The sequence below is a fragment of the Mytilus trossulus genome, chromosome 5 (assembly GCF_036588685.1).
Source record: "Mytilus trossulus isolate FHL-02 chromosome 5, PNRI_Mtr1.1.1.hap1, whole genome shotgun sequence".
Classification (NCBI taxonomy): Eukaryota; Metazoa; Mollusca; class Bivalvia; order Mytilida; family Mytilidae; genus Mytilus; species Mytilus trossulus.
In genome coordinates, this window is record NC_086377.1 from 35,709,823 (window position 1) to 35,737,486 (window position 27,664).

Genomic DNA, 27,664 nt, shown 5'->3' on the forward strand with positions numbered 1-27,664 from the left:
ACAGTTTTTAAATTATTTGTTTATTATAAATAATACATGTATAGTCAAGTCATTATGGACCATTTAATCAGAACTAATCATCATCATGATCATTCTCTGCAGAAATGAATCTTCTATATTCCCAACGGCATATACATGTATTGCATACATACACAGTTTTAAGGTTGTTTGCATCTAGCCTTTTTAAAGGTAATGGGAAACCTGATTCCCCGAGCGAAGCGAGGCAAAATATTTTTGGAAGGCTTTGGGAGCCATTGAGGGCCCAAAAAGCTTTAGATCAAATGATGCAAAATCATGCTTTCTGGGTGTTCCCCAGACCCTTTCTTAGTCTGAAAATGCAAGTCTGTTTTAATAATTTTTGACAATATTTTGTAGACTTAAGTTTCTAGGGACAACATCAAAAGACAAATATGCATAATAAAGCATGTTTTTTATATACTCATGATCAAGTTAATAACAGAATAACTAAATTACAAAAGGAATGCAACAATAAATAAATAAGAAACATTGATCCCCAAAAATCAGGGGCTTCGTCTGAGGGAGAACAGAACTTGCTTCTTGCAAGGCACTCGCCATGAACACAATTTGATATGGAGACAAGCGTTTGGTTTTGAAATTTCCTACATGAGACATTGTCTCAATGTAGTTATGGCCCTGTAATTAAAGTGAGTTAAGTGTTCATGAGAAAAAATACTCCAAGTTAAATGAAACCAATTTTCATATATTTCAAGCATATTTAAATAATATTTAAACTTTTATTATTAAAAGATTTGGGAAGTGTTTCCCGATTTTTTGTGTGGAAAAAAGATGAATTTATGAAGAATCTAGTGCCATATCATACTTTCGATAAGTCCTGGTGAGCTGGTTATTTATTTTCAATACATTGCACATGTTGCAAGTCAGGTAATTTATGTTCAAACTACCACAAAACAAACCATTTATTTTTGTGATTATCAAGGCTGAGTTATTTTTAAAAAAAATCCTCCTGCACCACCCACCACCCCCAGAATATCGAATGTTCGTCCCCTTAGACCAATTTGCTTTTTTCTTTTAAAGTTCATATTTAGATTATGTTATTTTTCCGCAGTAAACTAACTTAGGACAAGCCATTCCTAAAAATCAAACATGGATGACAATTTGATTGAATATAGTTTACCTCGTTAATGTTGTAAAAGAATTAATATTCTACACAGTCACGTCACTGATATCGTCTATTATGGTTAAACAACCTTTGAGACTGTGCTTAAATCTTGCTTATGTTTTACTATGTATGCTTTTTGATAATGGTTGCTTAAAAGCCAAACATGATTTTTGATAAATGAAAACAGCAAACCTTGAGTTGCAATTTGTTTGAAGATGAGACACACTTCCTATCCAAGTTGTTAATAAATGTATATTCAAATATTAATTTTTAAATTACCTTATATATACATTTTGTATATAATACGTTTACAGTCAAATAACACATGCACTTTTGTCGATGAAAAGAGAGGTAACTCTGCATTTAATCCAACAAAACTTTTGATTATCTTTCTTATTGTGATCTTTAAAAATCTGGCTTTCTTTTAACCTTGAAACACTTAGATTAAGATGATGATGATGATGCATGGCTGCCTAACGTCCAGCAGCCATTTAAATGAATATTCAGGATGAGAACATGTTAATGTACATGTAATATGAATATTTATTTAATCCTGCTTTCTACTAGACCAACATGCTGAGCCGATTTGTTAAATGTAATTGTATACAAGGACACAGTCCGCAGGCAGACCTTTCCGGTACACCTTTTTCTTGCTCTGAGTCGACCAGTCTTTGTTCTTACGCCTAAGTGCCGCATGTTAGCGAGGAAGCACAAAATACCAACTTTAAAGTCTTTGGTTTGGCCTGGATTCGAACTTACGACCTCCTGCACTCAAGGCGAACACGCTAACGAGGCGGTCTGAAGCACTTAGTGTTTAGTCCGTATTAAAAGGACACTTTGTGTCTTTTATTTTAGTTTGTTTGTTATTGCTTTTTTTTGCTGAATGCCTATCTGATGAGTCAGCCAGTTTACACCGATTTGTAAAGTTCAGAAATGAGGAGTTACATTTTAAAACAATTTACTGAATCGGACGAGTAAAATACCGTAACCCTTCATAGTGGATTTTTTGTTTATTTCAAAATAAAAAAAGTTATTTCTTTCATCAATTCACAAGGTGATGACTGCTATACCTCTATTTTGAAAATTTTACCTATTATGTATGTTTTGTTCACGCATCGTTGTATTATGTTTATTTCATGTGTTCTGTCAGACGGTGAACCATTATTCCTAGGTGCATATGTAAGTTGTTTCTTTAGATGCATGATGAAGAATCTTTGGAGAGATAAGGATTCGTGTGTAGCTATTGAATATTAACATTTAAGCAAACGTTAAAGTTTACTGCGAATAAGAGTCGGTTGTTATATCTATCTTGTCCATACAACAACATACTAACAAGAGGTACGAGAGATCTTGGAACATAATTCTCCTCACAGTTTACTGGAAAACGACTGTCAAACCCAAATGTAACAATAAACATGTCGCTGCAAATTATTGTTACTGCTTGATAAATCTGCATTTAGTTTGAGTCAAAGTCATCATCACCTTCTTCCTGAAAAGAGGGTTCTTTATCATCTTTGCAAGCAAGTTAATTCTCTTTTACTTGTTTTTATTTCCTAAATATCAGGTAAATAAGCAAGCATTAGATATAAGAAGTTGTTGTATGAGTGCCATTGAGACGAATCTCCATCCAAGTCAAACATGTGAAAGCTCTCTCACATGAAAAAAAACATAATTGTAAAATGTAAGAAGTCTATTCTTTTGTCTTGAACCTTGAACTCTGTCTTAAATGTCAACATCTAGATTCCTTATTCGCTAAGAAAAAACCCGACATCTTGAATACTGGTGCTCAATCTTCTTCGGATATGGAATCTTCAATGTAGCTGATGATGTCAGCTATTGCGATCCAATGGCTTATTCGTGCGTCTTCCATATTTAGTCCCATCTTCACTAGAGGCTTTTGATGCCTGCTGATAAAGATAAGCAATACATTGGACATCATATTTCGTTTTTTGTGCAATGAGGTCCCAAGCACTTAGCTTCTCTTATAAAGTTGTGTATTGAAGATTTTGTACACATCGACGAATAGGGATATTAACAGTACGTGTTGTTTCTTCGTGGCAGTTTTCATCTTGTTTAAACGAACAACAAAAGTACCAAACACATTCTCCCATTGCTATTTGTCATGATAAGTTGGTGCTGGAGAGTTTCCAACTCCAATTGCCTTTTTTTTTACATATCAACTGTATCCTTTTCATGTCTTATTTTAGCTCTCTTTAGCTCTGTGTTAAGATGGCTGGTCTGAGGCCATATGCCATTGTTTTTGTACGTAGTACGAGATTTCCTTCCAAAGTAACATATCTGGCACCAATATTGATACACCGTTTGTGGGTGTAGGGCATCGCAGCTATTCGTCTGTCATATTTTGACAAATTATACATTCGACATTGAGAATGAAAATGTGGAATATATTAAAGAGACAACAAACTAACCAAAGAGCAGACAATAGCCGAATGCAACCAATGGATGTTCTATGAAGCACGAAATTCCTGCAACGGGATGTGGTTCTCAGCTGGGCCCTATACAGAATTGTGTACTAATATTCACTGTAAATGGATGTCACATTAATCTCCAAAACATTTAAATGAACTAAAGTCCAGTCAACCTCTTCAACATTTGAGGAAGAACTACCTGGTCTTCGATCATCTGATGTCTCAATAAGTTTAAATCTTTAAGAGCTTATCTTTGAATTGTTATTTAGACTATTGATTTATCGAAGTGTATGTCTATCTTCATTCAAATATAATAATGAAATAATAGTGTTCACCATATCAATTGAATTTTAATAGTCTCCAAAGAAATTTAAAAAATGTTTTACCTCGCCGCAATTTTGCGCCTGTCCCAAGTCAGGAGCCTCTGGCCTTTTTTTAGTCTTGTATGATTTTTAATTTTAGTTTCTTGTGTATAATACGGAGTTTAGTATGACGTCCATTATCACTGTACTAGTATGCATATTTTAGGGGCCAGCTGAAGGACACCTACGGGTGCTGGAATTCTCTCTACATTGAAGACCCATTGGCTGCCTTCGGCTGTAGTCTGCTCTATGGTTGGGTGGTTGTCGTTTTGACACATTCACCATTTCCTTTCTCAATTTTAATGATTCTATTACACCCTTTTTCTCACTTTTTCCAAATTAAAAGACGACATATTCCTTGAATTTTAACATGAATTTTTGACCGGAAGTTCACCAAAGGTCACCAAATTGCTGCTTCAACATCAATGAAAACCATCGTTTGTGATTTAGATGGTTAAAAACATCAGTTCTTTTAGTTTAAACTAAAACATTTGAAAGAGAATTAAGAAAAGATGAAATTTAAACATGCATCCGCCATTTTGAATTTTACCGGAAGTAAACTTTATTTCCAGATTGCCTCCATATCTAAAATTGAAGAGTATAGATAGAAGTTTGTTTGAGCAAAATTTGGTGCTTTTAACACGAAGTGCACAATTCCTTCATATATTGCACCTATCTGCTGGACTATTGTAAATATTATGAAATTTGACGCGACTGTTATACAAGTGAGAGGTTAAGCGCTATTAAACCAGTATCAATCTGGGACTATTATAATAGTCCCAGGTTCAATCCACCATTGTTTACAGTTGTTGTCCATTCGTTTGATGTGTTTTATCATTTGATGTTGCCATTTGATGAGGGACTTCCTGTTTTGAATTTTCAACAGAGTGCAGTATTTTTGTGATTTTTTTTCACACAATTTGGAGAAAAAAATACCTCAATCTGATAGTCAAAATAGAGTACCAAACACTGCAATATCGAAAGAAAGGATCGTTGATACGATTATGAGACCAACTATAGCTTAATATGGAGGTAATTTGACCAGATACCTAGCTATATAAGGTGTTAAGTAAAAACTGTGACTGGTAACATTGGATTCTTTCAAATCAGATAAATGACCTTATGTCGTTATACATGTATAAACTGCATCTTTTCTATTAATGAGAATAATCTATTAACTTCACATTATAAAGTCATTTACTTTAAAATTAGTCAAAACAATTCTTGAAACATCATTTGCTAAATAATCTGGGTCAGCCTTTTCCCGCATTAATTTTAGCTCCATAAGCTATTAGTATTTTTAGCCTACTTTGGTCCTTGACTAATGCTCTTTTTGACTTACAAAAAAATCATCGAAGTACATTCTCAACAATTAAACACTTTTATTCTAAAACCAGTTGTTGGCATGACTCAGGTATGAATATGTTATTTTGATATATTTTATGATAGTATAATACTAAACCCCTAACAGGAGGGACTGTACTTGATATTCATATGATGAAGACATAATCTTCAATCAGTTTAATTGAGGTCTGGAGCTATCATGTCAGTAACTGCAAGTAGTCTTTTGTTAGTTTATGTATTATTGTCTTTTGTTACATTTTCTGACATCGGACTCGGACTTCTCTAAAACTGTGTTTTACTGTGCGTATTGTTGTGAGTTAGTTTTTTTCTATATTGGCTAGAGGTATAGGGGGAGGGTTGAGATCTCACAAACATGTTTAACCCCGCCGCATGATTGCGCATGTCCCAATTCAAAAGCATCTGGCCTTTATTAGTCTTGCATGATTTTTAATTTTAGTTTCTTGTGTATAATTCTAATCCTTTATGCCTACTGTTTGTTTTCAATGTCATCACGATACGAGTATTAACGTTATGAATGATAAGAAAGTAAAATTCCAAATATATTGAACTCAGGTATAACATTAAAATGGTTACATTTTACAATAGCAATTTGGATTTTCTCATTTTTGCGTTTCTAGAAATTGTACCATCAACTTGTAAAGCTTCCTCATAACACTGATAGGCTTTGTCTTTAGCACCTGATATCTCATAGCATACTCCAAGTATTGTTATTGAATCAGATAATTGTAATCTTTGAATTAAATGTTCATGTTTCACTGTTAAAAATAAACCACGTAGGAGACTTTTGTCTGTTGAAAATATCACCAAGATGGGGAAAACATAGATATCTAAGGCAATAAGACATTATAACTGGCGGTATGTGTATATTTCCTTTAGTGTACTTCAACATAAGCATAATTATAGTAAGCATTTCCCGTTAAATTGTCAAGGGCTTATATCTTGATAACAAGCACAAAAGACCCTATATTTTATTTCTTGTTTTTGTTTTGTTTTCTTTATTTATGTTCTTTCATTTTATAATTGCCTTTTTTAAAAGGTTGCTGTTTCGAAGTAGAGCAGCAAACATCCTTAAGTTATATTTCAACGTCCGGCGTACTAAATTATAATCCTGGTACCTTTGATAACTAGTTACAAAAAAATACTAACTGAACACTGTACTCTGTGTAGAGAAAGCAACACCTTTCATATGAAGAATTGATAATATTTTTTACTGCTTGAAAATTAATTTGATATGAGAACCCTACACAACAGACCAAACTTCATCTCTAATTCCATGTTTGAATGCAAGAAAATCAAACACAGTCTTACAAATGTACATGAATAAGAACATCAGGCTGAGGTCTATCAGAAACAGCTACTATGCATAACCAGCCGTTCATTACCATATTAAAATTATATTTAAGGATATTCGCTACTAATCTAAAAAAAAAAAAAAAAATGCGCATCTGGCACAAATACGAAATTTCCATCCTGGTATATATGATGAGTTCATCATGTTTATTAAAAGTATATAAATAAAGAAACAAAAAAGCAGAAATGATAAATGAAGGGTCCGCGTGCTTGTTTTATAATACATATAAAAGATATAAGCCATGGTTGTGATCTATTTTCTATTTCTTGCAAGAATAGATATTTCCTGTATCACACTGAACGGAGTGTGATACGAAAAATTGATACGAAAATTTGCTATAATTTGGTTGGCTCATCAAGTATTACAAGACGATGTTATGGCATTTTCATTGGCTATTCGTTAGGTCAATATCATCACTGTCTTTCAAAGGTTAAGACGAATCAGTCGGATGTACATGTTGTCCAAAGCAATATCAATGTGATTTCTTTAATAGTAGACAAAATACTCACACATTTCACCTGACAATCTTCTTTATGTCAAATTGTAGTTCATACTGAGGCGTACACAAGTCTTAAAATGTCTGATGTTGAAGTTCGACACTGCAAAAATACATACCGGTATGACATCATACTGGAACGTGAAAGCCACTATATCAACATTTCGCGGGATTATCAAATTTACACATTGAGAGAGTTGACCATAAGAGAAATAGGTTTAACAACTGGTGAAAATTGGATATCGCTTGATATCATGTGTCGTGATTTAATTTAAATAATGATAATTAACTCGCCGAAGTCAGTATTAGCATAATATATTGCAATTAGATAACTTCATTTGATATCAAACGATGTCGCATTTTCACCTATAATAATACTTTTGATTTACTAAAAGCATGTCAATGAATCAATTATTCATTCACTGTCATAACATGATTATAACTATTGTCAGTTAGGCATACATAATTAATGCCTACTCTTTGTTGTCAGTATCATTACGATACGAATGTTATATAAATAAAAGAAAGTGAAATTCACAATATAGTGAACTCAGGTATAACATTAAAACTGTTACATTTTACAATAACAATTTTGATTTTCTTATTTTTGCGCTTCTAGATATTTTATCATCAACTTGTAAAGCTTCCTCATAGCACTGATAGGCTCTGTCTTTAGCACCTGATATCTCATAGCATACTCCAAGTATTGTTATTGAATCAGATAATTCTGATATTTCAATTAAGTATTTTCGTTTCACTGTTGAAAATAAATCACGTAAAGACTTTTGTCTGTTGAAAATATCACCAAGATGATGATAACATAGATATCTAAGGCAATAAGACATTATAACTGGCGGTATGTGTATACTTCCTTTTTCAACCTCTAGCTGTAGTTCTTCTGGTATAAATGATGAGTTCTCATAGTACCTGACATTTCCTATTATAGCCATTTTCATCCTTTTATTTAATGATATTGAAGAATGTACATTTTGTCTGTACATGATTCTGTGTCTGCAGCTTGGTTCATCGCATTTAAACACCATATCAGGTGAACATCTTGAAAGAACAAAATCCGTTAGTCTTAGTGCAATATGGAACTGTTCTGTTAAATAATAAAACGATGCGTATAACAACCAACCCGAAACAGCATCTGTCCTTGTGCCGCATTGTAAATGTTTATGATAACATTTGCGTATGTTGTACCTGGTATTTTTTGTGTTTGGTGGCGGCAGTAGTTGTGCTATAATTTGACTGATTTGAGCATGATTAAATTTGCATACATCAAAAATAAATGTCGATGATTCGGACTTTATTAAAGATTCAGTAAATGCAAGCTTTTTAAAATTCGCTAAAATGTGTCTTTCTGGTTGATCGATGTGTATAATCCTGTAAAATAGGAAGTCTAACATAGTTGACGAAGATCCGATATTTGTACTTAATAAACTGTGATTTTCATTTTCAGCCGGAAATAATCTCATTATCAATCCACCAATCCCTTCAGACTGTATACTCTCAAGTATCCCTAGCAAAATCATATTATTACTCTCATTTATCTTTCCAAGGAACATATTGTTTTCAGGTATAAAATAGTTTGGACAATTGCAAATGTTTACCCATGATATTAATTTATTCAGACAAAGTGAAAAACAATAAAACAATTTAGGTAATTGAAATATGTTGATATCCTGTTCTTCGGAGACCCAGAATAAAGCCGTTTTCAGAAAGTAGGAACACAATAACTCTTTGACATCATGGTTTGTGTTAACAATATGCTTCAAGGATAATTTGAGTAAACCGTAACACAAAAGTTGAGTGAAATTAAAGGAGTGTACAAGTATTTTTTCCTGCACCGAAAATGACAATCTCCATAAGCTACCGTCATCCGAAATCGCGGGCATATACAGCTTATAAACTGTTCTAGAATGATTTTTTGTAAAAGATATTATGTATTGAGAATTACATAAAAGGTAACTCCCTTTTTCCAAAGTTCATTATTTGTTTCCTTTCTGCTAAATTCAATTATATTCGTGTTTCTGGCCTACGACCACATATAATATAGACCATTATTAGTCTAAAAAATATGCTTCTATGACAATCCATCAGTGCTTTTTTTAGAGCCTTATTAACATGCCAATGGTAGGATTTGAATCATGTTTAAATGACAAATACTGACTGAGGCTAATTTGAGTGGTTGTCGATCGAAGGGGTCCTGAACGCAAAATCCCGGGCTTTAAACTATGAAATCCCGAGATGCAGATTTTAAAGAAATTCATATCCCGAAATCGAAAAATATTTTCCCGGGATCCCGGAAGGATCAATCCCCAAATCCAGAGCTTAAAAACACCCGAGACCGACGCCCCGAAAAAGGTCCTGCCTCCCTCTAATCTCTACCTTACTTTCATTTTTGCCAAATCACTATTTTCCATTTTAACAATACATTATATATAGAAATTCCTTGACAGAATACAGAGAGTCTCTATATATTAAAGTAGTATAATTATAGTTTACATGTAGATAAACGCAAAAAATATTTGTCCTCTCTAAGGGATATAATAGTGGTGATTTTTGCGATCTTAACACCATGATATTGAGAATGCTCTACGATTGGTTGTACTTGTGTCACATGTTTTACTTATTTTAATATAAATGCAACTGGTATGACCCCTTGAATAGTATAATGTTATAACATTAAAAAAAAACCAGCAGACAGAATACAGAGATTCTCTATATATTAAAGAAGTATAATCGTAGTTTACATGTAGATAAACGCGAAAAATAATTGTCCTCTCTAAAGAGGTATAATAGTTGTGGTTCTTGCGATCTAAACACCATGACATGGAGAACGCTCTGATTGGCTTATCTATTTTTCTTTTTTTTTGTTATCTATCATACGATTGGTGTATTTGTGCATGTTTCAAACAGGAAGTCTTATCTATGACTAAAAGTCAGTCTGATGACGGAATCATTTCCGGACTCCATTTTTTGCATTTTTCTCCCAAAATAACTCAATCTGAATAATTATAAGAATGGATGACAAATGCGACTATGCATGTAACCTATAGGACACAGAGGCATACTGATTGATTTATTGTGGAAGGAAGAGAAGCGACACCCAAAATGAGGATTCTCGTTTAATAGTATAGATGTGTATATGCCGATAACCATATATAGACTTTTAAACTGCACTCGTTTCTAGCAGTCAAAATGCATTGACTGTATATTTCTATGTCATATACACGCATTGACCAGATATTACTTTCCCTCGTGAATATTTAAATAGTAGAAGCTGGAACTATACTAGCTTTATTCATCACGACATCTTCAACCTGTCTTGATTTCCAAAGTAAACAACGAGGCGTGGAACGCATTCTTTAACAAGTGATCGAAAAACATATTTTCTTGTATAAAAGAGGGCAAAAAATACCAGAGGGACATTTAAACTCATAAATTGAAAATAATCTGACAACGCCTTGGCTAAAAATGAAATAGACAAACAGGCAAACAATAGTACACATGACACAACATGGGAAACTAAAGAATAAGCAACACGAACCCCACCAAAAACTATGGGTGATCTCAGGTGCACCAGAAGGGTAAGGAGATCCTGCTCCCCATGTAGCATCCGTCGGATAAATCATTGTTTTTGCTTATTGGTGATATTTTGAGTCATGCTCAAACGAATTCGTTCACCATCGAATTGGGTTTGTGCTATAATATTAATCGGCCAGACATCAGGCCTTTTAAAGGTTTATTTCCCAAAATTTAAATGAAATGAATAAAAATACCACAATGAACAACAAGAATGTGTCCATAGTAAACGGACAACCCACTCACACTATCATTCTCTGTGATCAATGGACCTTGAAATTCGGATAAAAATTTTGCATTACAAGTAAAAAGAGCATATCACAGTGAACATGTGTATTTAGTTTTAAATTGATTGGATTTCAACTTCTTCAAAACTACCATGACCAAAACTTTCCCGAAGCGGGACAGATAGACAAACGGATGGACGGACGAACGAACGACCGAACAGACGCACAAACCAGAAAAAATAATGCCCCTCTTCTATCGTAGGTGAGACATAACAATTTAATTTTGTTTCTCGATTGCAATATAAAGACAATAATAGTGTATTGACTTGACATATCAACGATATAAGGATTCGGTCCTCATTTCCTTGTCTCTTAGTCTGATCGTTATATCGTTATATCGTATTGTGTAAACTTCCTTGTATATATGTTTAATGTCTCTTTGGTCATACTTTTGTTCGTTTATAGTCTATTTTTGGAAATTGTGTTCATCGTTTGTCGTGATCTTTTTGGTCATGTTGCTTTCTGTTTGTTGTTGAAGTTTTTGGTTATGGCGTTTTCTGCTTGTGGATAGCTTATAATTACAGTTTAATTCATGATAGACCGTTTATACATTTTGATTCCATCGAAACCAAGTATACAACTGTCATTGCCGATAGTTTTACAAATTACCATGACATTTCGCCGTTTCAGAGTCTAATGCATTATGGGTAATACTTTTCAAAAGAGACACCAAAGCCTTGTGATTGGTTAAAACCAAATACCTTATTGCAATTCAACCGATGAAAGGACGTCGTTTTTTCATTTTGAATTACGGATAATACAATTCAACATAGTCCTTTAGATTTTGAAACGGCCTATTACCTGTGTTACAGTCTGTACAGTTCTGTAAGTATTCCAAATATTCATTTGAAGATTTGTCAGGATATCTGAGATTAGTAATCCATGGTTCTTGTGTTTTCCTTCGATCTAGACAAGCTTTATACATTCGCTCAAACTGTTCTATTGTCAGTCTGAAAACATCATTTGAGATATTCATCGCTCCATCTAAAGATTGGGAAAGTAATGGTGTAAATTTCCGCTTACCGCGGTATGGAAAACGTTTTACACCGTAAATATCCCAGTAGGTGACTTTTCTCATTGCAAATAAACTTTCATCGTCATGATCATCTTGGTTAATAGCGTTTTGATTCATGCTACCTGTAAGGAAGATGGGATTCAAAACATTGAATTTATTTAGAGATGACAATTCTTATGCATTATATTAAACTCGCATGGTACAGGTCAATGAATAAAATAATATACTAAGTTTCAGTTTATATAAAATAAGTCCAGATTTACAGCTTGGTTTATAAATGTAAGCTTCATGTTACTTAAGTAACGTTAAATGTCGGCTCCAGTGTCGCCTCCATATGTATGCTTCAAAATATGCTGTTGATAATAGGGAATAATATGTGAATAATACGTCACATGTTACATCTACTGTATTGCTAATTACACATATTCATTTTGTTTGAATATTTTTTCATTTTTTTTCGATGACAACAAGAATGAATATTTGGTGTCTGATAGATTAAGCTGACACTAAATTATCAATATTCACATCTCATTAATCGATTAAGAAGAAACTAACCAAGACAACACACAGAGGGAATTATTTGATTAGTTGATCAATTTATGTTTAACACCACTGTCAACACTTTTGTAACAGTAGTTTTTTTTGGTGGAGGAAGCCGGAGTTTCAGGAGAGAATCATCGACCTTCGGTAGCCAAACTGACAATTCTAGTCAATGGAGATTGGAGTCGAGTGTACATGCCTCGTGCGGAATTCAAACTTTCAACAAGTGATATACACTTGTTTCCTCACAATTTAAAGAAGGAAAACTAAAAGATAGAGAGAAAAGTTGTCTGATGAACTCCAGAAGGTAAACACACGGTGAGTCAACAGAAAGAGCGTTTTCAACCTAGTATGCTTTCTACACAAATTATATTTTACCTTTTTCATTTGGTCGCTGGTTTACACGTGTTGCCTCACAATATTACTTGACTGCTTGAAAGAAGGGAAACTGTAACAAAGAGAGAGAAGCTTCCTGGTGTAAAGCATTGTAAACATTTTCCTGAGGCTATCTGATCTGTGATAAAAAATAGGATGGGTTGACACTTATCTGATGTCTAAACCACTTCTTTAAAAAATTATACAAGGAAACTGATCTGAAACACCACGTTAGTGAATCATAGTTCGAAAACTTGATTTTTATTACATACATATGGTCATATGATAACATGTCCAATGCATTTAGTATTTCTTATTGTTTAGTGCCTGAGAGTTTTTTTAATATTTTGAAAAAAACATACCTACACTTAATATAGTAAGCCATCAAGGGATCTATGTTACATAATAAGAAAAAGTTCAAATGAGAAAACCAATGGTTTAGTTTTTTCTTCAGCAATGAAAGGAAATGTTATATATAAACATTGATACAGTCTTTCTTTTTCTATAAAATATAAAATGGAAATGGGGAATGTGTCAAAGAGACAACAACTCGACGAAAGAGTTAAAAAAACAGCAAAATGCCACCAATGCGTTTTCAAAAGGAAGAGGATTTCAGATTGCCCCTAATAAAAAATGTTCACTAGTTCAGTGAAAATGGAAGTAATAAAAACGTTCACTGCAACTGACAGCTTGCCTTTATATTAAAACAAGTTGACTATTATATATAGGACTTAATTGATTTGAATATGTTTTACAGTTGTATAGTTTATATAGTTGAATTTATTGAAAATAGTATTTGGTTTTCTACAGATAGATAATTTAGGATTCATAGTCGATTTAATCAACACTCTCTCGCGGATTTTTAAAATTTAAATCAAATTAAGATTGGAATATAACTTCCTTATACAAAGATTGTTGACTTTTAATTCTGAGAAAACATCATTTTGTTTGTATTCAAACAATACGATCTATAATTACCCATCATACATATGTACATGTAGGTGTAAATCACTAAAACACGTAATGAAACGGAAAACGAAAATTAACCTTTTTGATGTTAGCTAGAAATCTATCTCTGTTTATATCTGTAAGACAAAAAAAAAAGGGTGTATTTTTTTCACATAACAAAGAAACTATTGATAAATTTCATTTTTTTATAAACTAAAAAATAGCAGCATAAGTTCCTAATCACACGAATCAGCAGTAATACCACGTCTGATTTAAATGTTAAGATGGTTGCAATTGAATTTTATTTTCGATTTTTTTTTATAAAACAGGATTATCATTAAACTTATGATTGTCCAAATAACTTTTGGTAGATTTTTTACTTTAAACTTTCGCTTGTCGATACTCACGTCATTTTCTTGTGAAACACGTGTATATTATTCCAAACTATATAACTTTGATAAAAAAAAATTACCATGGAAAAAAAATAAATAACAAAAATATCAAACCCCAAGGGAAATTCTAAAAAGTATACTCAAAGCAAATGGAAAAATAAAACGCTCACATACAAACGAATGAATGACATATTTCTAACATAAAATGTCTAAGGCATTTTCTAATATATTAAATGATGGATTTAAAATTGCTTTTATTGCTAGAAAAGGGGACTATGTCATGAGAAAACAACCAATCAAAAACAAAAACAAATAAAAAAACACAGCGCAAGGCTACAATTAGGTCTTCAACACAGTGGTGAAATCCAACTTCAGCTTGCCCCTAAAGTAAAATGTATACTAGTTCGCTGAAAATGGGTGGCGCACTTAAATCTGAAACATGTGAATAGGCTCATAGACATGCTAACAAAATCAGCTGGGATGAACACCTTTTATAAAGATCTCAACCTTCCCCCTTTACCACTAATAACCAATGGTTTATTTTGTAGTTTTTACGTTAAATTATTAAATGCAATGCTATTCAAGGTTAACTATAAAACAAAACATTTTTCACATGTTTCCGATCTTTAAATTGATTGACCGCTTTTTTTTCATTTCTGCATGCACATGATCAAATCAGTGAAATATAAATTCTAACAGCTAAGGTAATATATTCCTGGGGTAAAAACATTCTTCAGCAGTATGAACATAAGGATGGTACCAGGTAAAAACATAAATTGGATCAAATATTCAGTTTATAATAATCATGTGCGTACATAGATAAATTAATGAATAATAGAGTAAATGTTGTGTTGCGGGACTTACATGTATTATCAAAACAGATATAGAATTGACCAGTTTAAAAACATGAGATGGAGTTTATATTAAGTGAAGTTTCTATAAAACGGGACAGTAACAAATTTCCTTTACATGTACCTCTACTGAAAACTTTTGTGCAAATTATGTTTCATTTCAGTATAAAGGGAAAATTATGACACAATGATAAAGTGTTTTCAATAAACTGGCATACATATGATGAAGACATAATCTTTCAATCAGTTTAATTGAGGTATGGAACTGTCATGTCAGTAACTGCTAGTAGTCTTTTGTTAATGTATGTATCATTGTCATTTTTCTTAGTTTCCTTTGTAACCAATTCTGTCATCGAACTCGGACTTCTCTATAACTTAGTTTTAGATCTCACAAAACATGTTTTACCCCGCTGCATTTTGCGCCTGTCCCAAGTCAGGAGCCTCTGACCTGTAAGTCTTGTATGTGTTATAATTTTAGTTCATTTATATGTTTTGGAGTTTAGTATTATTTCCATTTTCATTAAACTATAGTACACATGTTTGTTAAGGGGCCAGTTGAAGCCCGCCTAGGGGTGTGGGATGTTCTCGCTACGTTGAAGACCCATTGGTGGCCTTCGGCTGTTTTCTGCTTTTTGGTCGGATTGTTGTCTCTTTAACACATTCCCCATTTTCATTTTCAATTCTATTCTGTCCCTCTCCATAACAGGTATCTGCTACTCTAAGTAAATACAAATTATCGAACAATGACGCTGTAGCACGATTTGTAAAACTTAACAATTTACAGAAAATATCCGGCTAATTTGGGTAACGAAATGCTGCATAAGTAAGTTGTTAATAGGTCGAATTTCGATTACAATGAGACGAAATGTTATCTTCATTGTACCAATAGCGATATCAACATAAAGGCAGATAGAATAACATAATTAAGATTTATTAACCAGTTTCGAACCAACATGTTAAAAAGAAAACGATATGACGTGCATACAAACTTGAAATTGTTAAGTTTAATTCTGTCGCCCACGTGAGGTTCTTAAGTCGGATGTTTATGTATTAAACACATACAAAGAGAGTTATATTCGATTTGTAATTGTGAAGCTACGTGTTCTGAATCAAGAGGATCTGGCTGGGGTTTTCAGAATATAGAAAAAAAGGATAAAAAAGCAGAATAAAAAAAAGAAGCAAAAATAGGAAAAACATTATAGAATAGAGAATAACGAGCGGTTAAATTATGAAGAAAAGAGAATATTAAGTAAAATAAATTAAGATCAAAATGACCTAAAAGAATTAAAGAAAAAAAAGTCCAAAAAACAAGGACATCCACACGCAGACCTCTTTACAATATCAATAGTTTTTAAAGCATGCATGTGGATGAAATTCGACCGTTTCCACATGAGAAAGGTGACGTAAATATACATATAAAAATGTCACATTGATAATGATTTAAGTTCAAGTTACAAAGGCGCACTTATTTTGCATCTTTTTTGAAATGTGATACTATTTACCATGAGTTATTATATAATTTAAAAGTTACAAAGAAGATTGTCAGTTTTCTGACTTACATTTTATTATGTTAGTTTTCTTACCAATAATCAGGTATCAAGTATTGTATGAAGCTAGAAAGGTATCTTGTTATAAATCAGTTTTTAAGAGGTTATGTCGATTTTTCCTTAAGTTAATTTTTCGATAAAAAGCAATTTAAAAAAGTCATTGAAATTCATTTTAACTAAATTTCACTTTATTTTTGTACTTTCTAAACATTTAAACAATGTAATTGCTATTCAAGCTTATTGATGGTCTTTATTTGACTTTTTTTGTTAGCTATTATCAACTTTTGAGTAAATATCGAAACATAAATAAGAAGGACAATTCTATTCAAATCAAGAATTTTATTGGATATAACTATACATTTGTCTTATACAACGAAGTAATAAACTACAAATGTTTATAAATACAGCAAAATCCCAATATGCTTTCTCAAACAAAGTATATATGTGTATATGTGTATATGTCAAATCATTGGGAGTATGCATGTATAACATAAAGCTTTTTTCCTTGGGAAGTAAACCATACTTCTTAAAATTGTCGAACTCCGGAATATAAGCGTTGACTAAATTATCTGCTGTATAGACGTATTCAAAGTTCAAAAAAGTATTATACACATCTACAATTACTTATCTGTACATGGAGGCATGTTGAATGGTTTCATCTGCTTCATATGATTTATGCGGACTCCTGGCTGCACTGTTAAAAATTTTTTTTTCGTTAATTATAATTTGCTAGAATAATTTAAAATGCTTACACAAGATTATTTTGTAACATTGAAATGTGTATGCATACTTATTAATCTTAAAGAAAATATGAATATTTACTCCAAAATGTTCTCTCAATCACGATTCTTCATGGGCCATTATTTACAATAAAACAAACCTAATATTCATTTTGAAATAGAACTATACTTTTATGGTAGAAATATATAGTCAAAGCCATATTTACAATTTTAATATTAATTGCATTATTCACACGGTTTTACATTATAATTTAAACGACCAAAGTGCACATTTAAATCCTAGATAGGATTTCATTTCAGCTCTCAGGTTTAAAATTTCATAAAGTTAACAACGAAAACTTTTTTAAAGTGCTTTAATTATAAGCAGTGTTTGCTATGATAGAGGTCTCGTTGAAAACAACACATTATTAATTACATGCTTCCGAAGCGCTTTTCTAGATTTACCTTCATCAAGAACGCTCAACGCCAAATATTTGAAAGCCAAGGATGTATAAGGACCAAAACAGTTGAAGAGCTTTATGACCAAAAAGTACATAAAAATAAATATAAAAATCCATCTAAATAGATATAAGAAGATGTGGTATGAGTACCATCCAAGTCACAATTTGAAAAAGTCAAAATGACCAAAAGTGAAGACGAAACGACGAGCATCAAAACCTACATAGAAAACAAAAGACCGACTTGTCTAGTCTTACATTGCACAATTTCACAGGTTCCTCCTACATTGTATATTTGTATTCACTAAGAGAGGCGATAGATACCAAAGTGATATTCAAACTCATTATAGGATTAAGCACATTTTTTCTAGAGGTTATTGATGTGTAAACCGGGGTGATTAACTCACACACTGAATAAAAGTCCGAAAGACATCAATAACCTCTAGAAAAAATGTGTTTAATCCTTATAATTCTTCAGCCAAACATACACGATTACTAATTTACATTTTTACTTTGATGGCTACTATATGTACCATCAGAAACACAATGGCATGTCGTAACTAGGGAGTACGCCGCCATCTTGACTTTCTAAAAAACTTAAATGTCCGATAAACGCAACAGAATTTAAAATGAAATACCACCTACCTCAAAAACTTCATTTTTATTAGATGCTATCCGAATTTGAAGCGTACAAGTAACGAAATAATCTTCCGTCTGAAAGTTTTCAATCGTATGACGACGTGTTTTGCCATGACGTAAATTCGCCAAATCATACGTGAAACTTCCCGGAATTTTATTTAAATTTAATTTTTATACTTTTTCGAAGCTTTATTTCATTTATTTTTTTTTTTTTTTTTTTTTTTATATATGCATTAGAATAGAAACAACTGTTATGCAATTGTTTTATAATCTCAACTTGCTAAAAATCCCAGTATCCTTGCAAGAATGTGTATCGCGCATGAATAGATTACGAAAGTAGTTTCGGAAATATGGTTAATCGAAGTGTAGAAAAATTCTAATTGACCAATCCAATTCAAGTATTTATAGATATGCAAATGATATAAGAATTATAAGTCGAAAACAAACTGACAATGCCATGGCCAAACATGAAAAACTATCAAAGGCAAACAACAGTTAACAAAACACAACATTCAAAACTAAACACTATGCAACACAATTTCCGCTAAAACACGGTGGTGATCTCAGCTGATCCCGTTGATAAGTCTAATTATGTAGATCACATTAAAAGAAAAGAGGATGGGATGGTGGTTACGACAACAAGAATATATCCGTTGTCATTTGTGAAACAATTATTCTGTAATTGTCAACCACCACGTGAGGGCGTCCATAACATTTTCGAAAGGATGATTTCAATTTCATCACTTGGAATACTTGGTTCAATAGCTTCTGTGTAAGGTGTAACCTTCTAGCAAGGAAATCATGATATGTAATGCAAGCACAGGAACATATTATCAATATGCAGGCGCTGCTGAAAGTTGCTACATTGAAATGGAAAGTTCGCAATTGGGAAGCTGTCTCGTCTCTTGTTTCGTAAAGTTTGGTCTCAACCGACCTTCATTGTCAATTTCTAGATGTAAGTGGGGATATGAGGCACTTTTAACGGTATTTGTTGCATCTTTTAGTTCGATGGGATAGATTCGTCAAACTTAATCACTCAATAGAGAAAATAATGTAACAACATTAACAAATATGTGAGGTAATCAAACTTTTGGTCTTTAATAAATCATTAGAAACACTTAGGTGTTTCTACCCACATGCAGAGATGGCCTTCATTTTCACAATTTGAGGGCTTATGTTTTGTTTTCACTGCTCTTCAACTTTTAAATATTTGCCTGTTCAAATAGTTTGATTCAAATCTCATTGATGAGTTGTATGTAGATAAAACACGCGTTGGGAGTGACAACGTTAGAGTTCCAACTTTTAAACGACTTTTTGCGTTATCTAATCTTCTGGTTAAAGGTGCGTTCATTTAACACCAGAGGCAGTTAGTAGATTAACAGTACAACAACATAATTGAATGTTAATGTCAAAGCTGTCTTCTTTCCTGCCACTATGCTCGATGAATTAATTATCCTCCACAAGACTAAACTGTATACTCGTATCAGTCCTTTCAGTGCCTTCGCGAATTCTTTAATTAGTTTTTACAAACAATGTATCGTGACCACTGCTACTGAACGTTGCATCCGGAGATTATTACTAGCAAAATAACCCTCTCTTCTATACTGACATGAAATATCATAGTTGTTGTCATTCTCAATAAGTAGACTGTCCATTAATCTTGATATAATTCGGGACGAAGATTTTTCTATCGCAATTCATAGGTGGGTTTAGAATGATTTGGCACAGTTTATTTTTTGGAATATTTGGTAGTTAGCAGTGATCTTAAACAATGTAATTGCTTTTTTTCTCCTACTATTTTGCTTCTATCACCACTCTCTAATGAGTCTGGTGATGACGAAACGAGCGTCTTGCATACCAAATCATTAACCTGGTATATTTAGTCCAACAGCAGAGGCATCAATTCATTGATAGTGATAACGTACCAACTTTACTGCGCTTGATGTTCATTTCGACAATTAATGTCTCGTCAGTTATGCTCGATGCCAAATTAAAAAAATAACCCACATAATACAAACGTTGAAGAGCAAGATGTTGACAACGGATCATAAGACTCTAAACGCAGACAAAATCTAGAAAGCTAGAAAAAATAGCTAAGAGATATTCGACTCATAAAAATTTTGAGACTATATAATTGAAAATTATTAAATTTCCATGGCTTTTGTATATTGTATGTTTCAAAAAATTAGATACATCTTGTAGTATAAACATATTCTGGTTTTAAGATACCGAGAAAAATATATGTAAATGATCATACTTATATCAACTCACAAATTCATATATACTTATTCAAATATACTTGAGTCAACTTCGTGTTCTCGTTGTACAAAAAATGATCATCCCAAATACGGGAGGTCGTTGCTTTTTAAAGTTGTATGTTAAAAATTGTCATTAACTGTTGTTTTTGCGCTAGACACGGAATTTATTAGAAGATATTGTAAGAAAAAAAATGAAATTGTTTATCCAGGAGACAATTGTACGATAATGCATGATGAAGTTTGTTCTCTCTGAACTCTTATTGTAAGAGCAAGGATTAAGAAAATGCGGCTCAGTGTCGGAGTCTGGATATTATCATGTTATCTACATTGCTATTCATGTAATACCCGCTGAATGTTAACTTCTAAATTGCGACGTTGTAATCAATTATATTTCAAAAGAATAATTCATTTGCAAGAAGTATTTTATTCAGAAAAGATAGAAGTTAGAATGAACAATGTTTATGTTAAATGCAATAACATCAGATTATATATTACAGATTATCATGTATTTCAAGTAAGGCTCTAACCTAATATTTGAATCTCTAATACAATGGTCGTTATATCAAAGAACAATGAGCATATAGTTACCTTTTATATTATATCTTGATTTAAAGTCTAAAATACGAACATTCTCTTGTGGAGAGTTGTCTAATTGGCATTCATACCACAGCTTCTTATTTTTATATAGTGTCATCAATTGATGTCCACAACTTTGGAAGATAATATCAAATGATTTATAGCTTAAAATGCTACATTAATACAAAGTTTAGTGTTTAAATGAGATACATGTATGATGATATAACATTAAAGAATATTAATAATGATTGTTGAAAAAAAAACACGTTAATATCAAAGTCCATGGACGATTCCAATTGTTTGCAAGCATAGTCTTCTGTTCGTTTCCATTTTTATTTTCCAGTTTTTCCCCTCAAGCGCAACCTGAGCTTTTCAAGTTTATTAGCTATTTTGTCTGCCTCGTTTTTCTTTCTGTACAGATTTGTTCCAGCAGATTTAACTTTGCCTCCTTTGTTGAGACCCCTGAATACTACTTTGTCAGCAATAGATCTAGTAATATTGCGTCTGCTGCTTGGTTCTGTATGGAAATAAAAATACAATATTATGTTAATGTAAAAAAAAAGTAACAACTTTTTTTGTATGATTTCATCGAATATGGAGCGGGAGAGAAGGTGCCGAACCCTTCAACAGTTTACTGGCCAAAAACAAAAGGTGAAACTAGCAACAATAATAGGAATTAAAATGGTAACACAAACATAAAATGGTTTATTTTCATTCAAGACAAGAGGAAGTGTTTCAACATCAATATAATTATGATTTGATGCATTAGTAAAACGCATTTTTTTTTTATTATGCAGTGTATATAATTGAAGGGATGTGATTATGTTCTTTTTTTCTTTAATTCATTGTTCTATTAGCGAATAACATTTCCATAAAGAAGGTCCTTTAGGAAACAGCCAACAAATGAGCATAGTTATGCGGCACATTTGAATATACTCTCCTGGAGCGCTTGCTTTTAATTGTCCAATTTTTCTAGGACGTCATTTATTGGCAGCTGTATGGATGTCTGTGTAATTAAATGTAAATTGTATCGGTCTTTTTTCTCTCTATTAAGTCTATTTTTTTTAGTGTATTCCCCTTTCACGTAACCCAGCAAAGTGCATTCCGTTTTCAGTCACAAAGTTTAATACAAAGTTTTAATGGCAAGTACAGACATATAACAATTTCATTAAAACTACTTATTTATCCTTAATGAAGTCGTCTCTAAATTTAAAGCTGTTTTTCTCAAATTGTATAATAATAACCAGGATATGTGTTTTGTCAAAGGCTATAAAATATAAATTAAATCATTAATTTGCCCTATTAAGAAGAAATCAATTGTGAAATGTATCTTCCCGAATGGCAGACAGCTTTAACAAGAACATGTATAGTTCAAAACCGATTGCCATCAGGAAAATACTTTTACTTACTAAAGATATTCCAACAAAGATTGTCGCACCCACGTTCGTCCGAGCCATCTCCACAATCATCCGTACCATCGCATACCCGAGACCAGAAAATACAGTTATTATCATTAGCGCAGGCAAACTGGTTACTTTCACATCCTGTAGATATTATCAAAATGTTTAGTTTCTAAATTTGTAAAATTCAAAACGCTTTTGCAGCTTCAATAATGCCAGATGTGAACATGTACAGTACATCAATAATGGATATATAACTTAACTTACTTTTGACCTGAGTTACAATTCAATAAAAAGGGTATTGTTCACAATATGTTACATATAGAAAAAATTCTTCAGTCATTTGATACATAACTTTATCAGAATAACATTGTATAGATGATTTAATATATTCTTTTAACAGTTGTCTTTGATCTAGCCTATGGTATTTTATGTATTAAATCATATACGACATGTTCTATCTACAGTGTAATAAAACCAGGTAAATCAAGAAAAGCGCTAGGGACCAACGAAATTTATAAAGTGTGTTTTTCATTGTGAACTATCACAACCTAATGAATTACGCAAGATATACTTACCCTTTAAGAATACCAGGTCAACTTTCTGGTTTGAGATTAAGGTAAATTTTTTATTTGGCGATTTTTTTTAGAGCGTATGGCATGCGAAAATGATTTTGATATTAATTGTACTTTGTTCATGGTAGGTTGTGTTTCCGTCATTTTTGAACTTCCGAATTTGAATGTGCCTTTGATATTCATCTATTTTTAAAGACCATTTTGGAATATATGGATGTAAAAAAACTAAAGTAAAATTGTAATCGATCTAAAAGAAAGAAAAAAAACATGCAATTTTGAAATAGAAAAGGTTTCGCTGTTATTACCAGAACATCCCATGTCGTCTTCTCCTCTACTGCAATCAACCAAGCTATCACACTGATAACTCGAGTCAATACATTGTCCGTCTAAACATTCATACTGATCTTCATAACAGCCTGGAAAAAAAATGATTGATTGATGATTGCTTTACACAACATGGGCACAACACTGCTTGAAAGAAAGTGATAAAAACATTATTGATTAAATAAAAAAATAGACTTCACTGTATTTTACAAAATTGTGCGTTTTAAAAAAAAATATTAAGTAAACTGCAATCATTGGATCTAATGATATACATTGTACAAATTAGTGTCATGACAGGGAGACTGATAAATACTGTTAATTCAATAATGTATACAATACTATATTAACATGATTAATGTAAAATTCGGCAAGCTCAATAATCACAATTATTATATTTCTTATTCTAATTCATGTTAGTAATATTTTATTGCAACATGCACAGAATATGCATTTAATTTAATGAAACTTAAACTATTGTCAAACATTCCCAATACTAAAAAAGGAAAGAAGAGACTAGGTGCCAGAATAAAACATAAGTGGAAGAAAAACAGACCTCATGGCTTAAATCAAAATTGCTAAGAGACAACAGTCTACAAGAAAATTGCCAGTTAATTAAAGATTAGCACGAACACTACCAAAACTCATAGAAAGCTTTGACATGATCAATGTTTCAAAATTTAATAGTGATACACATGCAATACTGAATAAAAAAAGAAACCAACAAAAAACATATTTAATATCTAGTTCAGCTGATTCGTCTCGACATTTTAAGGAGTAACATTGCTTTGTTATAAGAGTTTTTTGCTCTAAATCTCCAATAGTATCCACTTTTCAAAAACAGAACTTACGTTGTGCGTTATTTTGTTACTTTAATATACGCTTAAAATTTAGATAGCATTTCGTAATAAAACAATGCTTTTATGGAAGGTTGGGTTTTATTTTTTATATATTTTTGAGACACATATATTTAATATGAAGCCTCATTCTAAGCTTACGCTTTAGCTGGCTGAATTATGTAAGTCGTGGATTTGACTTCAGTTAGAAGCCCTCACAATATTATTCAGTAAAAATTAGACTTAAATACAAATTTTAAGTGAAATACAAAATACAACGTACTGTACATCAATAAATGTGTTTATTAGAAATTCTTTAATAGTTATCAAAGGCACCAGGATTATAATTTAGTACGCCAGACGCGCGTTTCGTCTACATAAGACTCATCAGTGACGCTCATATCAAAATATTTATAAAGCCAAACAAGTACAAAGTTGAAGAGCATTGAAGATCCAAAATTCCAAAAAGTTGTGCCAAATACGGCTAAGGTAATCTATGCCTGGGATAAGAAATTCCTTAGTTTTTGGAAAAAATTAAAAGTTTTGTTTTACAGGAAATTTATAAAAATGACCACATTATTGATATTCATGTCAACACCGAAGTGTTGACTACTGGGCTGGTGATTCCCTCGGGGACGAAACGTCACATTGAAAAAAATCTGTATTTGTTGATTCTATAAGAATACAATTTTGACATTGAACATTTATAAATTAAGATATATACAATTATAGTGTTAGTTCACTCGAAACGTGAGTTCAGATTCATGTCCTGGCACAAAAAAACAAACAAACCAAAAGATATTGATAGTTTAACTTCTATATTTATCCAGCAACTCAGGGACCTTATCACGCCTATGCAAAACAAATATTTCTTCAACATACTTTCCCATCTCTCATAAAAGATGAATGGTCTGTACCTAAATGCTTAAACATGACCATGATAGATTACAACTAAGTTTGGGTTGAAAGACTTTTATAAGGTAAGCATTTTGTTCACAGTATAATGCAAGCTGGAAATGGAAAAACTATTCTGGAATATTATTTCCACAGGAATAAATATTACAGTAGATGTTCCTAACGGAATAAATAGTATAGAATATTTGTTCCAACAGGTACAGGTATTATGACATTGTTTATAATAAAGTTTCCACTGGAACTTCTGTTAGGTGGAACAAATATACGTTGACAACTCAACGTGTGATTACTAATTACTCATAAATACACATAAAAACAATGTTTAAGCAACAGGCATTCAACACACTGAATTGTTTGAGAATCAAACAACTATTGATACTAATCTAACTACAATACACAAGATACATAGACAGACAAATATTATAAACTATTCTTATACTAAGGCGAAATAAATGAAAAGATGTTGAATAACAAAGAGACGTGATAACAGTCTATGAAAATTAAAAACAAATATCAATATCTAGGGTGTATTTCGCGCTCCATGAATATAGAGTTGTATGTTTGTAAAAGACAACTGTTTTACCAAAAAATTGTAAAGAGGCTTTCTTAATTAATATACTTACACAAAGCTGTTCCCAAAAGCAGTCCAAATGCTAGTACTACCTTCATAGTCGTTTATGCGATACAGGACACTAAAAAGAGAACTGATGATATTAAAATGAGGATTACAAAAGAGGGACGAAAGATACCAGAGGGATAGTCAAACTCATTGATTGAAAATAAACTGACAACGCCATGGCTAAAAATAAAAAGACACAACATAGAAAACTAAAGACTAAGCAACACGAACCCCACCAAAAACTTGGGGTGACCTCAGGTTCTCCGGAAGGGTGAGCAGATCTTGCTCCACATGTGGCACCCGTCGTATGTAATTATAACTCCGGTAAATAGTCTAATTCGGTAAGTCACATTCAAGAAAAGGGAAGGGTATTGTAGTTACGACATAAGAAACATATCCGATTATCAGTTAAATGGACAAACCTTTATTAAGTCCAACTGGTAAATGTTAGTATAAAAAATATTCCGACATTTATTTTTGGTATAATTTGAGACTGAGGAATTCCTGAATTATTCCTGTACAGATACTTTTTAAAAGTACGCAATGGGTTATACTCAATTGGAAAATACTGGGTTTTACTTGGTTTCAACCATGTAATACTCTGCGTAATTTAACAATAAGAAATACTGGCCTAAATCTTTAAGAGGATTTAGTTTTAAAAAAGATATGTGAGACCACTAACATATTAATTCATCAGGACTTATTATATAGTGTATCAATTTGAGAATGGTCAAGTAATTCATACATGGTAAAGAGTGAATAGTTTTAGTCGATAGATCTATACATTATCCTCAAAAATTTTCATGTTTTAACTAAATTTGAAAATAAAGATGCTTTTCGAAATGTTTTGAAATTCACGTGAATTTTGCGTGAAACAATTCATGTGATTTTCACGGAAAATCAGTGTAAGTGCGGTCCACGTTCAAGCTCACGAAGTGTATTTCGTTAAAGTTTGTTTGAGGTAAAAACAAGAATTTCCGGAGAACCAAACTTCCCAGTATAACAATGGTCAATTACCGATGTAATTAGCTATTATTTGTGGAGTCAACATTTAAAATTTAACAATGTCCTTAGACTATACTTAGAGGGCGCCCATCTTTAACTGTTGATAGGTCTCTTGAACGTTTAGTGAGCACTGAATTATCTATATGATATATACATACATGATATTTAACTTTATTGATATTAAATTATACGAACGATTTCGGAAGATATTAATATAATTAAATACCGATTACAACATTGCAAATAAAATGTTCGTTTCAACAATCAAAATCATATTTAATCAAATACTTACATTTGTTGTCTATAGTGTAAACCAGACTATTGCTCAACTAACGCAACCTCTGCTTTTAAATGTTCCAAAGTCAGGTTATGATTTAATTTGATTGGACACATTTTTAAGTCGCAGTTAACAAATTTAAATAATAACCAAAAACTGCTGAATGTACATTTGTCTTTTTTTTTTATATTAAATTTGTTTTCAGAAACATGAACTGGATTGCACACACGTCAATTAAAGTTAATGGACGTGTATTATTTAACCCTGTCCTATTTGCACATTTCATGTTGTCTATCTTCAGACTAAATATAATATACGGAACTAAACAGACACATTTTCAGCACTACCGGATCACCAAAAAGAGATTGATCATGAATAG

The 27,664-nt window shown here is 32.2% G+C and overlaps 2 protein-coding genes across 2 annotated transcripts; both read right to left on the reverse strand.

Moving 5' to 3' along the window:
* Window positions 1–5,702: 5,702 nt before the first annotated feature.
* LOC134717895 (uncharacterized) lies at window positions 5,703–9,042 on the reverse strand. Its single transcript, XM_063580393.1, has one exon. The coding sequence runs from the start codon at window positions 9,040–9,042 to the stop codon at window positions 7,723–7,725; it is 1,320 nt and encodes a 439-aa protein (XP_063436463.1). The 3' UTR covers window positions 5,703–7,722.
* Window positions 9,043–21,165: 12,123 nt separating this feature from the next.
* On the reverse strand, window positions 21,166–27,327 carry LOC134718803 (LDL receptor repeat-containing protein egg-2-like). The gene is made up of 5 exons (XM_063581533.1): window positions 27,301–27,327; window positions 26,008–26,076; window positions 23,618–23,728; window positions 22,747–22,881; window positions 21,166–21,854 (listed from the first exon to the last, which is right to left on the reverse strand). Exons 2-5 carry the CDS (start codon window positions 26,051–26,053, stop codon window positions 21,670–21,672), a joined length of 477 nt encoding a protein of 158 aa, XP_063437603.1. The 5' UTR covers window positions 26,054–26,076; window positions 27,301–27,327; the 3' UTR covers window positions 21,166–21,669.
* Window positions 27,328–27,664: the final 337 nt, after the last annotated feature.